The sequence below is a fragment of the Polyodon spathula genome, chromosome 13, assembly GCF_017654505.1.
Source record: "Polyodon spathula isolate WHYD16114869_AA chromosome 13, ASM1765450v1, whole genome shotgun sequence".
Classification (NCBI taxonomy): domain Eukaryota; kingdom Metazoa; phylum Chordata; class Actinopteri; order Acipenseriformes; family Polyodontidae; genus Polyodon; species Polyodon spathula.
In genome coordinates this window covers 276,500-293,855 of record NC_054546.1, presented here as the reverse complement: position 1 = coordinate 293,855, position 17,356 = coordinate 276,500, and the positions used below count along the sequence as shown (strand labels likewise).

General features: G+C 44.8%; 2 protein-coding genes across 4 annotated transcripts; one reads left to right on the top strand and one right to left on the bottom strand.

Moving 5' to 3' along the window:
- Positions 1-779: 779 nt before the first annotated feature.
- LOC121326011 (ADP-ribosylation factor-like protein 3) lies at positions 780-7,148 on the bottom strand. Its single transcript, XM_041269148.1, has 6 exons — positions 7,083-7,148; positions 3,992-4,135; positions 2,336-2,452; positions 2,173-2,223; positions 1,634-1,819; positions 780-1,053 (listed from the first exon to the last, which is right to left on the bottom strand). Exons 1-6 carry the CDS (start codon positions 7,083-7,085, stop codon positions 1,006-1,008), a joined length of 549 nt encoding a protein of 182 aa, XP_041125082.1. The 5' UTR covers positions 7,086-7,148; the 3' UTR covers positions 780-1,005.
- A 119-nt stretch (positions 7,149-7,267) lies between these two features.
- On the top strand, positions 7,268-17,057 carry LOC121326010 (sideroflexin-2-like). Of its 3 annotated transcripts, XM_041269146.1 has the most exons (13): positions 7,268-7,403; positions 8,102-8,533; positions 9,788-9,952; positions 10,919-11,089; positions 12,331-12,429; positions 12,517-12,592; positions 12,873-12,958; positions 13,386-13,446; positions 14,238-14,304; positions 14,694-14,743; positions 15,099-15,148; positions 16,083-16,130; positions 16,409-17,057. In XM_041269146.1, exons 3-13 carry the CDS (start codon positions 9,798-9,800, stop codon positions 16,506-16,508), a joined length of 963 nt encoding a protein of 320 aa, XP_041125080.1. In that variant the 5' UTR covers positions 7,268-7,403; positions 8,102-8,533; positions 9,788-9,797; the 3' UTR covers positions 16,509-17,057. The 3 variants fall into 3 exon arrangements, with proteins under 3 accessions (XP_041125080.1, XP_041125079.1, XP_041125081.1); XM_041269145.1 differs by lacking the exon at positions 8,102-8,533; XM_041269147.1 differs by lacking the exon at positions 7,268-7,403 and having other exon boundaries at positions 8,245-8,335.
- The last annotated feature ends 299 nt before the right edge of the window (positions 17,058-17,356 follow it).

Sequence of the window (17,356 nt, the reverse complement as noted above, 5' to 3'; positions counted from 1 at the left end):
GTGATGGTTGAGATGCTCTTGGTGTGTAGCTGTGTGATGGTTGAGATTCTCTTGGTGTGTAGCTGTGTGATGATGGTTGAGATTCTCTTGGTGTGTAGCTGTGTGATGGTTGAGATTCTCTTGGTGTGTAGCTGTGTGATGATGGTTGAGATTCTCTTGGTGTGTAGCTGTGTGATGATGGTTGAGATTCTCTTGGTGTGTAGCTGTGTGATGGTTGAGATTCTCTTGGTGTGTAGCTGTGTGATGATGGTTGAGATTCTCTTGGTGTGTAGCTGTGTGATGATGGTTGAGATTCTCTTGGTGTGTAGCTGTGTGATGATGGTTGAGATTCTCTTGGTGTGTAGCTGTGTGATGATGGTAGAGATTCTCTTGGTGTGTAGCTGTGTGATGATGGTTGAGATTCTCTCGGTGTGTAGCTGTGTGATGGTTGAGATTCTCTTGGTGTGTAGCTGTGTGATGATGGTTGAGATTCTCTTGGTGTGTAGCTGTGTGATGATGGTTGAGATTCTCTTGGTGTGTAGCTGTGTGATGATGGTAGAGATTCTCTTGGTGTGTAGCTGTGTGATGGTTGAGATTCTCTTGGTGTGTAGCTGTGTGATGGTTGAGATTCTCTTGGTGTGTAGCTGTGTGATGGTTGAGATTCTCTTGGTGTGTAGCTGTGTGATGGTTGAGATTCTCTTGGTGTGTAGCTGTGTGATGATGGTTGAGATTCTCTTGGTGTGTAGCTGTGTGATGATGGTTGAGATGCTCTTGGTGTGTAGCTGTGTGATGATGGTTGAGATTCTCTTGGTGTGTAGCTGTGTGATGATGGTTGAGATTCTCTCGGTGTGTAGCTGTGTGATGATGGTTGAGATTATCTTGGTGTGTAGTAGATGCTGTTGCTGTAGTTGTGTGATAAAAGTTGTGGTCGAGTTCAGAGAGTGAAGTTCATGTTCTCTCTGGTCCAGCTGTTTAATCTCTTCTAGTGCACTTTCCTTTTGAAATACATGAACAGCCTTTACAGTTCTACTTTTTCTTTGCATTCACATTTTTGCAGACCCAATTCATGCCATCCTAGAAACAAAACAAATAAGACATGTGAAAATGATTGTGTGTAAAAGTATTCATCTCATCCCCATCTACCCTATTTTGCTAAGAGTATACAGCCTGTAATTCAAACCACAGGCCAGATTACTGCAGGTAAGTGTCATCTTTAGCAATGAATGTTGCAGCGTGCAGACAATGCCTGGGATTGCATGGACCCTAACCCTAACCCCCACACCAGAAACAGGGTTGGGGTCAATTCCTGTTTAAAATCAATACCCTTTCATTTGAAGCCAGTTTAATTGACTGACAGTCACTTCACTTAAGTAATTTGTCACCACTGTTAGTAGCTAATTTGAACAGAATTCAGCTAATTGCAATTGTGATCAATGTGAATGTGAATTGGGAATTGATTTTAAAAAGGATTTGGAATTGACAAACAGAAATTGTCCCCAACCTTGATTTGAAAACAATTCCCGCTTCAAACACCTTCACATGTGCTCAGTGTCTGGCTAGCTGATCAAGCCGAGGCCAGTTCCTCACACGTCTATCTTGTGTGACACATGAGAGCAATGCGATGGGAACAGTCTGATACAAGCGGGCTGCATACCTGCACGCCTTCCCCGGTCAGCGCCGAGCACGACTGGATCTGCCAGATGCGGTCGCGGATGGTGTGCAGATTGAGGCCCTCTGCAATCTCAGAGGCGGGCGCCGCAGTCAGCAGGTCCTGCTTGTTGGCGAAGATGAGGACAGGAACACCGCTGAGCTTCTCCTCATCAAGCAGCTCTGCTAGCTCCTGACAGGGATCACAGGGGACGCTTTCATCAGCTTACAAAATGAACATCTTGCTTTGGAAGACCATCCTTTTACATTTGACTGTTTTACTGGGACTGTTGATTTGCCTGTTGAGGGCTAGTACCTCTGAATTCCATAATTAACAGTAAAAAAAGAGACGGATTCAGCTGCAAGCTCCCTCAAAGCAGCCAGCCCCTGGTGCATTATATCTTAGGACCCAAATGCTCCAACCCCATCCAACAGACCAGCCAGCCCCTGGTGCTGGATATCTTAGGATCCAAATTCACCAACCCCGCCCGACAGACTAAACAATTCAGAGTAGCACAAAATAAATAAATACATAAAACAGTTCACCTGTCCTGTTTCTTCAAACCTCTTCCTGTCCGCGCTGTCAATAACATAAATCTGAAAGAAAAGCCAATGGTTAATTCAGAAACATTACATTTAATTAAACTTTGCATGCACAGCTACTGCTACAGAGGGTAACCCTTCAAGTTCACGTTTCTGCAGCACTTACCAGCACGTCTGTGTTTTCAAAGTAATTTCGCCAGTAGGGTCTGATCTTTCTCTGTCCCCCGATGTCCCAGACATTCAGTTTGAAACCCTGAGACTGGACACTCTTAATGTTGAAGCCCTAAAAACAAGAGAGGGACAGTGAAACAACAAGACCTGCGTTTCTACTGCTCAGCAGGGGTAGGGGTAGGGGTAGGGGTAGGGTTCAGTTCAGTAGTGTTCTAGGGTAGGGGTAGGGTTCAGTTCAGTAGTGCTCTAGGGTTAGGGTTAGGGTTCAGTTCTCTAGGGGTAGGGTTCAGTTCAGTATTATTTAGGGTTAGGGTTCAGTTCTCTAGGGTTAAGGGTTAGGGTTCAGTTCTCTAGAGGTAGGGGTTAGGGTTCAGTTCAGTATTATTTAGGGTTAGGGTTCAGTTCTCTAGGGTTAGGGGTTAGGGTTCAGTTCAGTATTATTTAGGGTTAGGGTTCAGTTCTCTAGAGGTAGGGGTTAGGGTTCAGTTCAGTATTATTTAGGGTTAGGGGTTAGGGTTCAGTTCAGTATTATTTAGGGTTAGGGTTCAGTTCTCTAGAGGTAGGGGTTAGGGTTCAGTTCAGTATTATTTAGGGTTAGGGTTCAGTTCTCTAGGGTTAGGGGTTAGGGTTCAGTTCAGTATTATTTAGGGTTAGGGTTCAGTTCTCTAGAGGTAGGGGTTAGGGTTCAGTTCAGTATTATTTAGGGTTAGGGTTCAGTTCTCTAGAGGTAGGGGTTAGGGTTCAGTTCAGTATTATTTAGGGTTAGGGTTCAGTTCTCTAGAGGTAGGGGTTAGGGTTCAGTTCAGTATTATTTAGGGTTAGGGTTCAGTTCTCTAGGGTTAGGGGTTAGGGTTCAGTTCTCTAGGTTTAGGGGTTAGGGTTCAGTTCAGTATTATTTAGGGTTAGGGTTCAGTTCTCTAGGGTTAGGGGTTAGGGTTCAGTTCAGTATTATTTAGGGTTAGGGTTCAGTTCTCTAGGGTTAGGGGTTAGGGTTCAGTTTTCTAGAGGTAGGGGTTAGGGTTCAGTTCAGTATTATTTAGGGTTAGGGTTCAGTTCTCTAGGGTTAGGGGTTAGGGTTCAGTTCAGTATTATTTAGGGTTAGGGTTCAGTTCTCTAGGGTTAGGGGTTAGGGTTCAGTTCTCTAGAGGTAGGGGTTAGGATTCAGTTCAGTATTATTTAGGGTTAGGGTTCAGTTCTCTAGGGTTAGGGGTTAGGGTTCAGTTTTCTAGAGGTAGGGGTTAGGGTTCAGTTCAGTATTATTTAGGGTTAGGGTTCAGTTCTCTAGGGTTAGGGGTTAGGGTTCAGTTCAGTATTATTTAGGGTTAGGGTTCAGTTCTCTAGGGTTAGGGGTTAGGGTTCAGTTCTCTAGAGGTAGGGGTTAGGGTTCAGTTCAGTATTATTTAGGGTTAAGGTTCAGTTCTCTAGGGTTAGGGGTTAGGGTTCAGTTTTCTAGAGGTAGGGGGTAGGGTTCAGTTCAGTAGTGTTCTACGGTTAGGGTTGCTACAAACCACACAACTAGCTACATGAAATTCCACATGCTGATTCCATAAGATGATTTTTCTTGCATAGAACTGAACAACCAACTAAGAGTGTGAACAGTGGAACAGGCCAGATGATGAGTATCTCTCGTTCATGCAGTATCTTTGTGTACCTGTGTAGGAGTGATGTGACTGATGTCCTCGGACGCCAGCTGTTTGAGGAGTGTTGTTTTTCCTGCATTGTCCAGCCCCAGGAGAAGAATTCGCACTTCCTGATCAGGGGCACTCTTCAGCTTGCGCAGGATCGATAGCAAACCCTGAAAACAAAACAACAACAAAATCAGCTGTGCTCAGTTATTGGTTCAAAATATTTCCGTGATTAAAGAAAAGGGACAATTCCCAAGCTTATTACTGGATGGCAGAAATATCTGAGCTCAGCAGACTGTACAGGCCTGTACGTGGTTTATTAAAAGCAACCTTGTAATATACATGTTTGTGTAATGGTGTTTGTTTTTTTAATACCAGAGACCGGGTAAAACAAATTCAAACAATGTGGAGGTTTTCAAAGGAAATGAAAACTGGGCATAGTGCCATGTAAAAAGCAGCTGCATCCTTTTCAGCATGTACAGTGTGTTGCAGGCAGGCTCCTGTGCCCGACACAGAAAGGCATTAGCAGATTGTGTCACTGCCATATGGTGTGTGCAGCATTGAATCTGTATTCTGAGACACACACAGCAACATTTATAACACTGTCCTGGAACTTACCCCATCAGCTACAATGTGTCTGTCAGCAATGCTGCTGTACAGTAAGGAAGCCCTGACTTGCAATCAGTTACCTGCTGCACGAATGCAGCCTCTATTACAGCCTCTGGCTCTTTCATCAGAAAGATAGGCAAGTCAAGTCATAAAATATACATGACCAAGCCTGATTGGTGAATCAGCTGTACTGTTATCTCTGCTAGACAGCAAGAGTTATCTTTCCTAGATTGCTACACCGTTTTAACAGTGTACTGTATAATCTACTGTCTAGCTACATGAATATGTAAAGGGCTCCTTCACAGCGCTCTCAATCCCTTCCTGTATGCGTGTTGATTGGCCCTCTGTATTTACCTGTGTATAGAATGTATGGTATGTGAGGTGCGTACTGCTGCCAATATCATCCAGGGACCAGCTTCACAAGCACAGCCGACGCTATCATTCATGGACCAGCTTCACAAACAGAGCCGACACTATCATCCAGGGACCAGCTTCACAAGCACAGCCGACACTATCATCCAGGGACCAGCTTCACAAGCACAGCCGACACTATCATTCATGGACCAGCTTCACAAACAGAGCCGACACTATCATCCAGGAGCCAGCTTCACAAACAGAGCCGACACTATCATCCAGGGGCCAGCTTCACAAGCACAGCCGACACTATCATCCAGGGACCAGCTTCACAAGCACAGCCGACACTATCATCCAGGGACCAGCTTCACAAGCACAGCCGACACTATCATTCATGGACCAGCTTCACAAACAGAGCCGACACTATCATCCAGGGACCAGCTTCACAAGCACAGCCGACACTATCATCCAGGGACCAGCTTCACAAGCACAGCCGACACTATCATCCAGGGACCAGCTTCACAAGCACAGCCGACACTATCATCCAGGGACCAGCTTCACAAACAGAGCCGACACTATCATCCAGGGACCAGCTTCACAAGCACAGCCGACACTATCATCCAGGGGCCAGCTTCACAAGCACAGCCGACACTATCATCCAGGGGCCAGCTTCACAAACAGAGCCGACACTATCATCCAGGGACCAGCTTCACAAGCACAGCCGACACTATCATTCATGGACCAGCTTCACAAACAGAGCCGACACTATCATCCAGGGACCAGCTTCACAAGCACAGCCGACACTATCATCCAGGGGCCAGCTTCACAAGCACAGCCGACACTATCATCCAGGAGCCAGCTTCACAAGCACAGCCGACACTGTCATCTAGGGGCCAGCTTCACAAGCACAGCCGACACTATCATCCAGGAGCCAGCTTCACAAGCACAGCCGACACTGTCATCTAGGGGCCAGCTTCACAAGCACAGCCGACACTGTCATCCAGGGGCCAGCTTCACAAGCACAGCCGACACTGTCATCCAGGGGCCAGCTTCACAAGCACAGCCGACACTGTCATCCAGGGGCCAGCTTCACAAGCACAGCCGACACTGTCATCCAGGGGCCAGCTTCACAAGCACAGCCGACACTGTCATCCAGGGGCCAGCTTCACAAGCACAGCCGACACTGTCATCCAGGGGCCAGCTTCACAAGCACAGCCGACACTGTCATCCAGGGGCCAGCTTCACAAGCACAGCCGACACTGTCATCCAGGGGCCAGCTTCACAAGGGGGGTTCTATAATGACCACATAATGGAGAGTTTTAAACCAACACTAAATAGTTTAAAGACCCGCGGTTTTGTTAGCTAGGCCGCTGCATACAGTACTAGGTGAAATGAAAACCTTGCTGAATGTGTCTAGTGAACCCCAAATCCTTTCTTACACGCTGAACAAAACATGTACTTGCGGCTGAATAAAAACGCAGAGCAGTATATAATCCACAGAGCAGTGCTGCTCCGTGTTAACTGGAACTTAGCTGCACTGCAATACAATGAATAGTTTATTTGCTCATGAAATGAATATGCTTGCTTGCTCGCTGCTGTGCAATCAGCCTAGCGCTAATGCGTGCAAAAACTATGAGATAACCTGGAACACAAAACAAAACGAAAACAGCCTCTGTAAAAACGTTTCAATGTATGCTTGGTCTATTTAGCTGTGAATATCCTCGTAACGTTATTATTATCATCCTCTGTAAAAACGTTTCAATGTATGCTTGGTCTATTTAGCTGTGAATATCCTCGTAACGTTATTATTATCATCCTCTGTAAAAACGTTTCAATGTATGCTTGGTCTATTTAGCTGTGAATATCTCTCGTAAAGTTATTATTATTCATGTTTACGCATCCTGCGCTTGCCCATCATGGCTTCCCAAAGCAACGACATACATACATAAGGATATATTTGATCAAGCTAGATACCGATTGAACGTGACCGTCTGCCGTTGCAAAAAACTAAAAGAAGAATACATTCACTAATTAGGATCCCTCTGTGCCGGTGGATTTAACACGGTGCACCGCTTTTCTTACAATAGTGTGATCCATTACAGCGCAAATGTTAAATTATTCCTGGACTCTTAATTCATAAACAAATTAACTCACCATCCTTTTGCTTTCCTCTGTCTCTGCGACGCAGCAAGGGTTACTATGCAAGGTGGTGACGTAATACACAAAGGTTTGTTTTTTTTGCCGAGAAGGGAATCGAGTTGAAAAGCGCATGATTCGGTGACGTTAATAGTTGTCATGTGACCTGCTTTTCATTGTTAGTTAATGATGTGACGGTACTTGTTTTAAAGCGCTATTTCAAAAACACACAAGACAGCAGAACTTGAGAACTTAAGCTCAGTCCGTGGACTCAAAGAACAATAAGGAGAGTGGTTTTCTACCTGATTGCAATGCCCGTTTGTCTATACATTCATATATGTATGTGTTTATAATATTTATTTATTTATTTTTATTGCATTTATCTTTTTTCACTGTTATTTATTGCCCTATATTAATATTTACTGTTACATTTCTACATGCTATTGTTATAATGTAATTTCTTTATGTTGTCTTTGTTACCACTGTTCATTATGTAGCGACTCCTGTTTTTTTTTTTTTTTCTTCACAGCTTTGCATTAGCCTTTTGCATTGTAATTGTAGCGATTCAAAATGGGTTATTTTTGTTAAAGCTCTGATGCTACCTTTGAATGTAAACATCAGTCCCTTTGCTACTATCACCTGAAGAAGAGGCATGTGAGGTCTTGAAAGCTGGTGATTCATTATTGTTTAGTTAGTCCAATAAAAGGAACTCCTTTGTCTGTCATCTCTGGACTGATACGACGACCGTTTCATCTATCAGCAATTATCTGAAGTTCGTGTCGATCTTATCATATAAAAACCCTACCCTTTATTTAAAGCGTGTCTCTGCAATATGTTTTTTGGGGTTGTTTTTTTTTTTTTTTTTGCTTTTTAGATAATGATAAAGTTCAGAATAACATTATATGAATGGCGTTGATGTTTTGTTCGCGGAAACGACACGAACGCCAGTGTTATTTTGAGTAGGCGAATTGTTACACGGTGTTTATTTCTCACAAAACATCTCTCGTGTACAACCACATCAATTCTCCCCAAACTAGGTATGAAGTCACTCTGTTGAATGAACACAGCATCTCCAAACGTGCTGATGAATTAAAGACCCCCACACGCAGCGGGGGCGGGCTTACGATGCAAATTGGGGAGCGGCCCCTTGCTTTCCATTGGTTAGGTGAGTGCCACGTGGGAGCTGAAATTGATCCAGTGTAAGTGTGGCACTATTTTCTATTCCTCCAGACAGGAAGCGGTATTAATTGTAATCAGAGGGCTACAGTACGGTATGTGGTTTACACATTATTCAAATTACCGAAGGCTGTATAGAAGAGTTTAATAAAAAACAAACGAGTCTTGACTGAGGAGAAGGATTTCAAAATACATTTTAAAAAACCCTCTCGTTTTATAAAACTCGTGTCATTTTCTCCAACCAACTGGTAAAACGAATTCTACCGGCTGTCCAGCCTTGACAAGAACAACAGGTACTGCGATAAAAAGACTATTGGTGCCTGGGGTGGTTTTGTAGGTGTTTGACTGTGCTTGCTACCCGTACTGTATGGGGTTGTGTTAATCTCAGAGATTCTTTTACACAGAAATACAGGACGCAGAGGTAATGCATATATACAGGCGTCGATGTGCTGAACTTGCTTTCCAGTCACCCTGTACATGCAATGGAAAGTCAGCCCTTCTGCTGGCAAAATATCCCGGGATAAAGCATGAAGATGTCTCTTGGATATCTCTAATTGCCCAGCCTGTGCTTCTTGCTGATCTGCTAATAAGTGAAGCGCATGGTGAAGTCTTGCTTCCTTTAGGAGTGTGTTCTTGCTATGTTAATGTGTGGCTGCTGCACTGCAGGCCTGTGTCTGTCCTGTTGCTTATCATCACTTTCTGTAACAGCATGACTCTCATAGTACAGCGGCTTCATCCAAGCTGTTATTGAAAGGCACGACTGTGACGCATGATGAGATGTGAGGAGGCTGGGAAGCGCAATGGATAGGACAGAGGAGGACAGAGTGCACCATGTTACAACTTAAAAACTACTCAAAATGAGCTCAGGAAACCCACAAGAAATGGTTATTGTTATAAATGGCTTACAGAAAGACCCCCAGATTCACCTTTCATAAAACCAGCTGTAAATGCATGTGAAATACAGGCTTCTGGCCCGTAGATGAATGTGGTTTCTTTAAGGCTGCTCCTCAAGCCTGTTCTATTAATAATAGTTTGTTGAAATAAGAACAAAGTCTTGCTCGTGTTCAGGTTGAGGATATTCTGCAGTTTGATCTGTGTTGTTATCTGCATCGGTAACTGCACAGGGATTAATGTTTAACCTGACAGGAGAAAATTAACCAGACATCAGCATTGTGCTCACAGCACATAACCTTCGAATGAAGACATTCTTCTCAAACTAGACACGGCTCTCTGTAATTAAAACAGCTTATATATCAAATTCTTGTTTTTTTTTTTCAGGCGGGTCAGGGAATTGGAATAAGACTCCCATTGCATAGCAGTTTGAGTCATTCCTGGTTTTACTATGAGTTCAATAAGATACATCTCAGCTTGTCACCTATACTGGGGCTGATCAAGCTCATAGTAAAACCTGGAATGGGTGAAACTGCTGTGCAATAAAAGTCTTATTGCCATCCCTGGGGATGATGTAACACTTGATGAGGGGTAAGGCTGTTCCTTATTCAATCCCAGTGCCGGGTTCTGAACCTCTGTTTTCTCTGTCTAACCAGGACCGGCGGGATGGACGTGAGTAAGTTTGACATTGACGCCCCGCGCTGGGACCAGTCCACCTTCGTGGGGCGTCTCCGACACTTCTTCAACATCACTGACCCGCGCACTGCGCTGCTGTCGGATTCAGAGCTCGACCAGGCCAAGAGGCTTGTGGGAAGCTGCAGGTGTGCACTCTCTCTCACACTCTCTCACAGTCTCTCTCTCTCTCTCTCTCTCTCTCTCTCTGTCTCTCTCTCTCTCTCTCTCTCTCTGTCTCTCTCAGGATGAATTGAATTGTCCTGTACTGCATGTAGTTCCCTTCTTGGAGTGTGTCACTATTAAAATCAGCAGGTGCCAGCAATGCGTCCCGATGCTAAACCTGCTCCGCCCTGAACCCCTTCCCAGGGGAGTCTGTATTTCTTTCAGCAGGTAACCAATGAAGTAAAGACAGTAGCAGAGCGTTCGGCAGTTATAAGGGTGAGCAATCAAAGCTCTGCTAAATCTGCTGATTTACTGGCACCAGACCATGACAGGACCACATTTCCACAGGGCACTTACACCTCACCCCTGCGCTCCCTTATTTTGTAATATTACTTCCAGTGGAGTCTAGTAAAGAGTTCTCAGGTTAGAGCAGTGCTTCTCATCCCTGGTCCTCAAGGACCCCTGTGTCTTCTGGGTTTCATTCCAACTGAACTCTCAATCATTAAACTGAACCCTTCATTGAACTGACAAGTAGCTTAATGAGGCCTTTTTAATTGTTCTCAGCTCCTAAAAAGTTGCAGATTTCGAGTTAATTCTATCATTTCATAGTTAAGCTGAAATCGCCCAGCTGTTTAAGAGCAGGAAACAATTAACAAGACCTCATTAAGCTAATTGTCATTTCAGTGAAGGGTTTAGTTTAGTAATTGAGAGCTCAGTTTGAATGAAAACCAGAAGAGACGGGTCCCTGAGGACCGGGGTTGAGAACCTCTGGGTTAGAGTGTAACTCAGCGCTAGTGCCTGCACAGAATCACAGTTACTGCAACCTACTGACAAGAGCTAACACTGGCTGACTGTACCGGAGCTGGGCTAAAGGCAGGTCTCTACTTCCCTGGAGTGCAGTGGAAGCTGACCGGGCCCCACGGTGCTGCTGCTGTGTTTCTGTCCCTCAGAGCAGGCAATGTGCCTGCAGGCACTACCGAGGAGCAGCTCCACTACGCAAAGAAGCTGTACGACTCTGCCTTCCACCCGGATACTGGCGAGCGCATGAATCTCATCGGCAGGATGTCCTTCCAGGTCCCCGGGGGTATGGCCATCACCGGCTTCATGCTGCAGTTCTACAGGTGAGTCCTGCCTGTGTTTCATTAATCTCCCAATGCAAAGAGACACACTAATCAGGGTTGGGGTCAATTCCTTTAAAATCAGCTCCTGCTTTTCAATTCCAGCAGACTCAGCTCTCATGTTTTGTAAGGTACAGTAAGGATTTGCAGACTCTCATGTTTTGTAAGGTACAGTAAGGGTTTGCAGACTCTCATGTTTTGTAAGGTACAGTAAGGGTTTGCAGACTCTCATGTTTTGTAAGGTACAGTAAGGGTTTGCAGACTCTCATGTTTTGTAAGGTACAGTAAGGGTTTGCAGACTCTCATGTTTTGTAAGGTACAGTAAGGGCTTGCAGACTCATGTTTTGTAAGGTACAGTAAGGGTTTGCAGACTCTCATGTTTTGTAAGGTACAGTAAGGGCTTGCAGACTCTCATGTTTTGTAAGGTACAGTGAGGGTTTGCAGACTCTCATGTTTTGTAAGGTACAGTGAGGGTTTGCAGACTCTCATGTTTTGTAAGGTACAGTAAGGGTTTGCAGACTCTCATGTTTTGTAAGGTACAGTGAGGGTTTGCAGACTCATGTTTTGTAAGGTACAGTGAGGGTTTGCAGACTCTCATGTTTTGTAAGGTACAGTAAGGGTTTGCAGACTCTCATGTTTTGTAAGGTACAGTAAGGGTTTGCAGACTCATGTTTTGTAAGGTACAGTAAGGGTTTGCAGACTCTCATGTTTTGTAAGGTACAGTAAGGGCTTGCAGACTCATGTTTTGTAAGGTACAGTAAGGGTTTGCAGACTCTCATGTTTTGTAAGGTACAGTAAGGGCTTGCAGACTCTCATGTTTTGTAAGGTACAGTGAGGGTTTGCAGACTCATGTTTTGTAAGGTACAGTGAGGGTTTGCAGACTCTCATGTTTTGTAAGGTACAGTAAGGGTTTGCAGACTCTCATGTTTTGTAAGGTACAGTAAGGGTTTGCAGACTCTCAGTTTTGTAAGGTACAGTGAGGGTTTGCAGACTCTCATGTTTTGTAAGGTACAGTAAGGGTTTGCAGACTCTCATGTTTTGTAAGGTACAGTGAGGGTTTGCAGACTCAGCTCTCATGTTTTGTAAGGTACAGTAAGGGTTTGCAGACTCTCATGTTTTGTAAGGTACAGTGAGGGTTTGCAGACTCATGTTTTGTAAGGTACAGTGAGGGTTTGCAGACTCATGTTTTGTAAGGTACAGTGAGGGTTTGCAGACTCAGCCTCTCTCTCCTCCTATCTCTCTAGAACGGTGCCAGCTGTGGTGTTCTGGCAGTGGGTCAACCAGTCGTTTAATGCCTTGGTGAATTACACCAATAGAAACGCAGCCTCGCCCATCACACCAAAGTGAGTATTAAACTCCTCTTACCAAATGAACAGTCTTCCTTTCTATGTGTCTGTGTAGACTAATACCTCCCTGTGTCTCTCTCTCAGGCAGATTGGAGTGGCCTATGTGACAGCCACCACCACTGCCCTGGCTACAGCTGTGGGGCTGAACCTTTACACCAAGGCAAGCCAATCCAGTCCAGTGCGGGCTGTCACTGCACACAAATACACCCAATCACTGCCCGTCAGAGGTGGCCAGAGACCAAGGATGTCAACTAATGGGTTTCGTTCCGAGTTACAGTGACTCCCATCTGGGCCTCCACATAACCCAGGGGCAGCAATCAAAGACTCTAATTTACATGCATTTTCAGCCAGCATGGTTTTTACTGCACACTTAACTCGCTGTTGAATGTATTGCAGATCTCATTACCATTCTTATCTGTACTGTGTTTGTGTCTCTGCAGAAAGCGCCTCCTTTAGTAGCCCGCTGGGTTCCTTTTGCTGCCGTGGCAACGGCTAACTGTGTGAACATTCCCATGATGCGACAGCAGTAAGTGGTGTTGCTCTGGGCTTCCAGTGAAGGGCGTGGCAATCTAGAATGAGTACAGCTGCCATCATTAAAGACACGGCTTTGAGGCAACACTGTCTCTAGTAACTTGACTTTCAAAACATTAAACTGCAGTAAGAAATATGCACAGTGTGTTACTAAGATGCCTGCAGCTTTAGGGCTTCAATATCCTTCAGTTAAACATCCAGGTCGCTCCTCAATAGAGATATTTCAGAATAACAAAATGATTAGAAATGACAAGCTGAGATGCACATTGATAAGATGGCAGTGAAAAGGTAGTCCAGCAGCAGGGTTTTAAAAACTACAACATAAAGACAGGCCTTCCACATTCCCTTTTGAGACAGTGATACAGAGTTCTCATCTGGAGGTTATTCTGAGCCCTTCTGCATGTCTCCTTTTCTCCACCCAGAGAGATACTCAATGGCATCGCGGTTGTGGATGAAAACGACAACAAGTTAGGCTACTCCCGGGTAAGTAAGAGAATGAATCTGCCCAGGTGTCACTCCCGGGTAAGAGAGTGAATCTGCACAGGTGTCACTCCCGGGTAAGAGAGTGAATCTGCACAGGTGTCACTCCCGGGTAAGAGAGTGAATCTGCACAGGTGTCACTCCCGGGTAAGAGAGTGAATCTGCACAGGTGTCACTCCCGGGTAAGAGAGTGAATCTGCACAGGTGTCACTCCCGGGTAAGAGAGTGAATCTGCACAGGTGTCACTCCCGGGTAAGAGAGTGAATCTGCACAGGTGTCACTCCCGGGTAAGAGAGTGAATCTGCACAGGTGTCACTCCCGGGTAAGAGAGTGAATCTGCACAGGTGTCACTCCCGGGTAAGAGAGTGAATCTGCACAGGTGTCACTCCCGGGTAAGAGAGTGAATCTGCACAGGTGTCACTCCCGGGTAAGAGAGTGAATCTGCACAGGTGTCACTCCCGGGTAAGAGAGTGAATCTGCACAGGTGTCACTCCCGGGTAAGAGAGTGAATCTGCACAGGTGTCACTCCCGGGTAAGTAAGAGAATGAATCTGCACAGGTGTCAGTCCCGGGTAAGAGAATGACTCTGCACAGGTGTCACTCCCGGGTAAGTAAGAGAATGAATCTGCACAGGTGTCACTCCCGGGTAAGAGAATGACTCTGCACAGGTGTCACTTCTGCCCTGGTATTAATACCCCTGTACTGGTGTTCACTGTGCCCTGGTAATTATATCCCCATGCTGTTCTTGCAGTGCTCCCATGGTTTCTCTCTTTTCTTCTCCTCTGTTTTGCTTAGAGAGCTGCAGTAAAGGGGATCACACAGGTTGTAGTCTCTCGGATCACCATGGCAGCCCCAGGAATGAGTGAGTATCAAACAGGATTAATCATTGAAGGAGCTGGAGCTGGAGCAGGCAGGCAGAGCAGTGCTCAGTATTTCTGCTAACAAAGAATCTATGACCCATGCCTGGTCTCCAGCAGGAACATTAGAGATGTACAGTATGCCTAATTTCCTGTCTCATTTAGTTTTGCAACATGAAATCATCTTTAAGCAGTTTGTGTCCAAAACACCTCCCTACCAAGAAAATAGAGTTTTGGATATTTACATAAATTAGATTGCTTTATTAATTAAAATAGAACACTATGTTTTTTTTTTTGTTTTTTTTTCATTTTAAACAAAGCGGATGTATACTCTTGAAATGGATGAATACATTTTTGTTGCTATTCTCAAGCTCCAAGCGATTTGTCTTTGCAGTTGTTCTGCCTATTTTAATGCAGAGGATTGAGAAATACCCATTCATGCAGGTAGGTGTCGTTTCTTTTTTTAAGCCCTACAACCAGATGAAGAGCCCTGGGAATGAGGGGGAGTGGGTTGCAGGCTTCATCCGAGAGAGACGGAGCTAGCTGTGCAGTGAGCAGCAGCCTTTTATCACAGACTGTGGGACTTCCAGTGAGGGGGGGGGGGGGTGTGCTGAATCACACGGAGTGTGTACAGCAGGCAGGAGGAGGTTGTTTGTGAAATATGATAGAATGTGTTAGAGCAGAGAGTACAGTTTGTGTGTCAACATCATTATTAAAATCACTGTGGATATGTTCAGTCTCATTAGTGCTATACACTACCTGCTTTGGAGGATAAGAATGCTATTCCCTCTTTTCACAGAGAATTAAGTTTCTCCACGGCCCCCTGCAAGTGATGATGGTGGGGGTGTTGTAAGTATAAATTATTATACTATTTATTTACATAAGTTCAACCTTAAAGAATTTGACAAAGTGCAAAATGTGATGCATGTGACTGTTACAGGAACCCAGTAATTACACATGAACATGTGTGCTGCTTGAGACCTCATGAACCAGTAATTACACATGAACATGTGTGCTGCTTGAGACCTCATGAACCAGTAATTACACATGAACATGTGTGCTGCTTGAGACCTCATGAACCAGTAATTACACATGAACATGTGTGCTGCTTGAGACCTCATGAACCAGTAATTACACATGAACATGTGTGCTGCTTGAGACCTCATGAACCAGTAATTACACATGAACATGTGTGCTGCTTGAGACCTCATGAACCAGTAATTACACATGAACATGTGTGCTGCTTGAGACCTCATGAACCAGTAATTACACATGAACATGTGTGCTGCTTGAGACCTCATGAACCAGTAATTACACATGAACATGTGTGCTGCTTGAGACCTCATGAACCAGTAATTACACATGAACATGTGTGCTGCTTGAGACCTCATGAACCAGTAATTACACATGAACATGTGTGCTGCTTGAGACCTCATGAACCAGTAATTACACATGAACATGTGTGCTGCTTGAGACCTCATGAACCAGTAATTACACATGAACATGTGTGCTGCTTGAGACCTCATGAACCAGTAATTACACATGAACATGTGTGCTGCTTGAGACCTCATGAACCAGTAATTACACATGAACTCATTTTACTTATCTTTTTCCTTGGATTCCCTTGAATGGTTCAGAGTTCTGTTGAACTGTAATCATTTCTCACAATCCACCTTTCATTATCTGTGCCTGTAGAGTCCTAGTTACCAGGTCCTTTCAGTTCTGCTGGCCTGAGCGTTTTCATACTAATGCTATTGCATCCATTTCTCCCTGTCATTCACAGCTTGATCTACATGGTTCCTGCAGCCTGCTCACTGTTCCCACAGAGATGGTAAGTAACAGGTTTCTTTATATAGCAGGCAGATGCAGCTACCCTGCTAATCTACCCCACTACCCTGTACCCTCAGAAACTAATCTACTTTCCTTACAGGTAAGGCTGTATTTGTTTTCACGGTTATCAGAGCGTTCATGATTCCCATTGTCGTGTAATGCGTATTTCCCTGTGAAAATTCCCATCACTTTAATTACAGCGAGCGATTTCCTTATTGCTGCTCTACCCGTTCCAGGTTAACGCCACACTTTCTTTTGAATGTATTTCTTTATCCCCAGCTCCATGGCTGTCTCGCACCTGGAGCCGGGACTGAGAGACTCCATCAGAGCGCGCTTTGGGGAGGGTGTCGGATACGTTTACTTCAACAAGGGGCTGTGACTTGGCTGTGCTCTGAGACCTGGGAACAGGCTGTTCTCTTCGACCAGGCTGTGCTCCGAGACCAGGCTGCTCTGAGAGCTGGTTCCTGGGTCTCTACAGTACGACTACTTTTCATTTGGTTTTAATGGCTCTGAACAGATGGGGTGGGGATGCTGATTAAACAAGGACTGTTTTTGGGGGCTGTATTTCCTTGTTGAGATCTGTATTTTACCTCAAGATCACTGTGCTTTGAAGAGTGACGCCTCTGTGAGTGTTCTCCTTGCCTGGAGTTGGAAGTTCTCAGCTCTTCTGCCCTTGAGGTGTCTCGCCAGTTAAACCTGCATGCCCACGCCATGCCCAGTTAAACCTGCATACCCACACCATGCCCAGTTGCCAATCAGGAACTCCACTGGGACCTAGACCTATTCTCCCATTGCAGTTCCTGTTTGGCAGTCCAATGTTACAATAAAACAGTATTCATATATTGCAAGGTTGACCGATTTAACTTTTTTTTGTTTTAAACAAAATGAATTGTTGATTACGTTGCTGAAAACAAAACACGGGTATAAAAGTTTGGAAAAATAAACTGAAATAGAATGAAAGTGTTTTTATTTATACTGTGTGTGTGTGTATATATATATGTGTGTGTATGTAAATGCAAGGATATTGTACAGAAAGCCCAGTGGCTACGACGACTGCAGTTTCAGAGGTAGAAGATGCCGTCTACAACGGAGAAAAGACAGAGGACTGCTGGAAACATGCAAGCCTGCTTTTAGGGATTTCACAATTGAAAAAGAAAACAGGAGACAATCCTGATGCCCTTCAGCGATCAGTGATCTCTTTCCCAGTCAGACAGCATTCATACACTC